At 41.5% G+C, this 3,075-nt stretch overlaps 1 protein-coding gene across 1 annotated transcript in view; it reads right to left on the bottom strand.

Moving 5' to 3' along the window:
• The window catches only part of LOC109528952 (actin-related protein 3), a 22,037-nt gene that overhangs the window by 5,501 nt on the left and 13,461 nt on the right, over nucleotides 1-3,075 (bottom strand). Inside the window, exons 9-10 of the mRNA XM_019892038.1 lie at nucleotides 1,518-1,610; nucleotides 1,267-1,392 (exon numbers count right to left, since the gene is read on the bottom strand). Of these exons, the coding sequence (XP_019747597.1) occupies nucleotides 1,267-1,392; nucleotides 1,518-1,610 (219 nt within the window). The remainder of the gene's footprint in view (nucleotides 1-1,266; nucleotides 1,393-1,517; nucleotides 1,611-3,075) is intronic.

Here is a 3,075-nt window from a genome sequence, read left to right as displayed (position 1 = left end):
AGAGTTCGCTTTATTTTTTCGATACATCAATGGATGCTATTTTCTTAACATTACGGTGCGAGCACGCGACTGTAACACAGAAAACGCGGTTTAAACCGTCGTCGGAGATCACGGCCGCCGCCATGTTTCAATGTTGTTGACAGACGACAGGGCAAATGACGCACGCGCTCAATGTGAATATCGCCAGAGTTTGCACCGATGTAAACCCTCTACACAAAAATGTAGAGGGTTGTTTGAAAAAAAATTGACGACCGTAAAGTTTTTTTTCGACGTAGAAATTCTCGGTCGGTCGGGTTACCGGAAACACGCTCCTTTTTTTTCTACGCCTAAGCTTGAGCCCTCTTTGTTCATCGTGAAAAAAAGTACATTTCTACCTTTTACCATTCTTTCATAAAGAGCAGGTGAACATTGGTAAGTTTCTTGGCAATACTCGTTTCCAAGAAAATGTTTGAGAAAAAGAGCCTTTTGAGGAAGGATGCATGCATTTCAAGCAGAACTTTCACTTTGATGCTATTTTTTATTTAATTTTTTTACATTTGTGACACTTCAACTATCTAAACAATGCTTTCCTACTAAATAAGAACGTATAAAAAAGGTCACTTTGACTGCAAAGTAAGTTTCTTGTGAGATAAACTGCACTGATGCGTAAATTATGCATCAAGTTTCAACGAACTTTTCATGAATGTCGAACTGTGTGTGTGTGTGTGTGTGTGTGTGTGTGTGTGTGTGTGTGTGTGTGTGTGTGTGTGCCTGCATGCTTTGTGTGTGTGTTCATCAAGAATGAGGAGTGGATCTTTTTTTAATTTGAAAAAGCTCTGTTGTAGAGTGAGCTGCCGGTATTTATCCATATTCTTGCCACCACACTGCTTTACCACGCCACCTCCCCACAGAGGATCGCAGTATTGGATACACGCATACACACCCACTCAAATGATGTGTGGAACAAAATTTAATCAATGGCACCCCCGCCATCTAGTGGTGATTTATCATACTGAACTCATTCCCACAGGCTTGATAGTTACTGGGAGCAAAGAAGCCCTTTATGAACTTTTTTTTTTAATTAAAAAAAAAAAACATCAAAAAACATGTTTGTTTTTGACACATTTTGGCATTAAATCCTTTCAAGGAAGAATGTAATCAAATTACAAAAAAAAAAAAAAAAAAAATCACAATTTATCTACAACCTATATTCAAACCATTTAGTTCACCACCCAAATATTTGGGTTCTTTTTCAGTCTCTGTTGTGACGAAGTACATGTTCCTCACCTTCAGTTTGCCCCCACTCAGTTCTTCACTCATCTTCAATCTGGCATCAACAGTCCTCTTTAAATCTCTCTGCAGACGGCGACCAAAGTCCCTGAACATGGTGGAGCCTCCAGACAGAACAATGTTCTGAGCAAGAAAAGTTTGATTAAACTTTGACTTACTAAACTAAAATCAGTTCATGAGTCAGTCAGACATGTAGTGTCAATATGACTGATAATGAATTGTGTGGTACTTTGTAAATGCCAGCTTACCTTGTAGAGAGGACGCCTGACATCAATAGGGCAGTTCTGGATGACTTCGTCAACAACCTCAGAGATAGGTTGGGTGAAGTCTGGGTTGGCAAACTAGGTTAGTAGTAAACAAAGAAAGCGAGATATCAAGGGACAAGAAGTGTAGCCGCGTCATGCTCTAACTAGACGCCTCCACTGTAAACAAACAATGTGCAGCTCAGCTTCTGGCTAGCAGGAGTCATTTAGGCCGGCCGGCGCTCTCTGATTCCTCACCACGAGTGCCAATCGGACGTATATGCTTTTGATTTTAGAGGTCCTTCATCTTGGATGATGTGTTTACTGCATTAAATAATTCATGGTTTTCGTGCTGTATTGTGTGGTACTGTGTATTCTATTTTCTCTCTTGACAGTTGCTATTTTACAGTTCACGTTTGGTTATGCTCCGCCGGAATGAAATCTGCAGTGAGACTTTCGTGAAAATTTCACTCAGTTATTCCGGTGTTTCGTGACATCAAATGATAGCTTGGAGCCGTATTAGCATGGCTTAGCATTAGCATGCCTCCCACTGTAAATTCCAACTCGTCCACCTTTCATGCTCCTGAAACTTGTCAAAAGTGTTTATTTGCCATAATGAGTGCGATGATGAGTCACTTTGAAAGGAGCAGCTGCTATTTAGCCACGACACTAGCCGGCTAACCAGCCAGCCACCAAAGGACTCATGGAGCTGCGAAGATATTTTTGTACATGTATACAGGGATGAGGCGTCATCACGATTCGTTGGTAGAGGCCAAACATTGTTTGCATCCTTGCACAATGGAGGCCAAAGGGCAAGGAAGATTTACCTTAATAATCATTTCAGAGTGTCAAATTGGAATGGCTAATACGCATTAGGGGCTGGTGCTCATAATGTCATCACACTTTAAAGATAAAGACGTAAAAAAATTAATGCAGGATGTGTAGGTTAATGTAATTTCAATGACCGGTAATTTTGTTTACCATTTATATTTCCTTATTATAACAGGGTATGCTATTTACAAAGAAGTAGCATCTTACTAAAACAATATGATGTAATGCATGTTGGCGTGGCCCTTGACAACTTTTCCAGTTGTGTGTCCTAGTGCAGGGGTCCCCAACCGCCGGTCCGCGGACCAGTACCGGTCCGCCGGGCATTTGGTACCGGGCCGCACAGAAAGAACTTGCCTTAATTCCGTTTTATCTATTTCGGAATACGAAAGCTGTTTTATTTGGAAAAACTACCGGATTCTCCGTTACAACCGTCTGTGTCACACTTGACACACGTCAAGCCACGCTTCTCCATCATGGGACCGATTACTTCAAAACAAAACGCAGGAGCTCGCAAAATGAGTAAAAAAAACTGCTGGAGATCGCAAATGACGGCGGCCTTAAAAGTACGTTCGAGACAACTGGATTAAAGTTATGGCTGAATACTCTGAGATCGCCACAATAGCACTGTTGCTATTTCCGACATCCTACCTGTGTGAGGCGGGGGTTTTCTGCAGCAACGGCGACTAAAACAAAATTACGAAGTAGACTGGACATGAAACACCAACTTGAGGGG

The sequence above is a fragment of the Hippocampus comes genome, unplaced genomic scaffold, assembly GCF_001891065.2.
Source record: "Hippocampus comes isolate QL1 unplaced genomic scaffold, H_comes_QL1_v1.1 scaffold310, whole genome shotgun sequence".
Taxonomy (NCBI): domain Eukaryota; kingdom Metazoa; phylum Chordata; class Actinopteri; order Syngnathiformes; family Syngnathidae; genus Hippocampus; species Hippocampus comes.
This window is presented reverse-complemented; position numbering and strand designations above follow the sequence as displayed.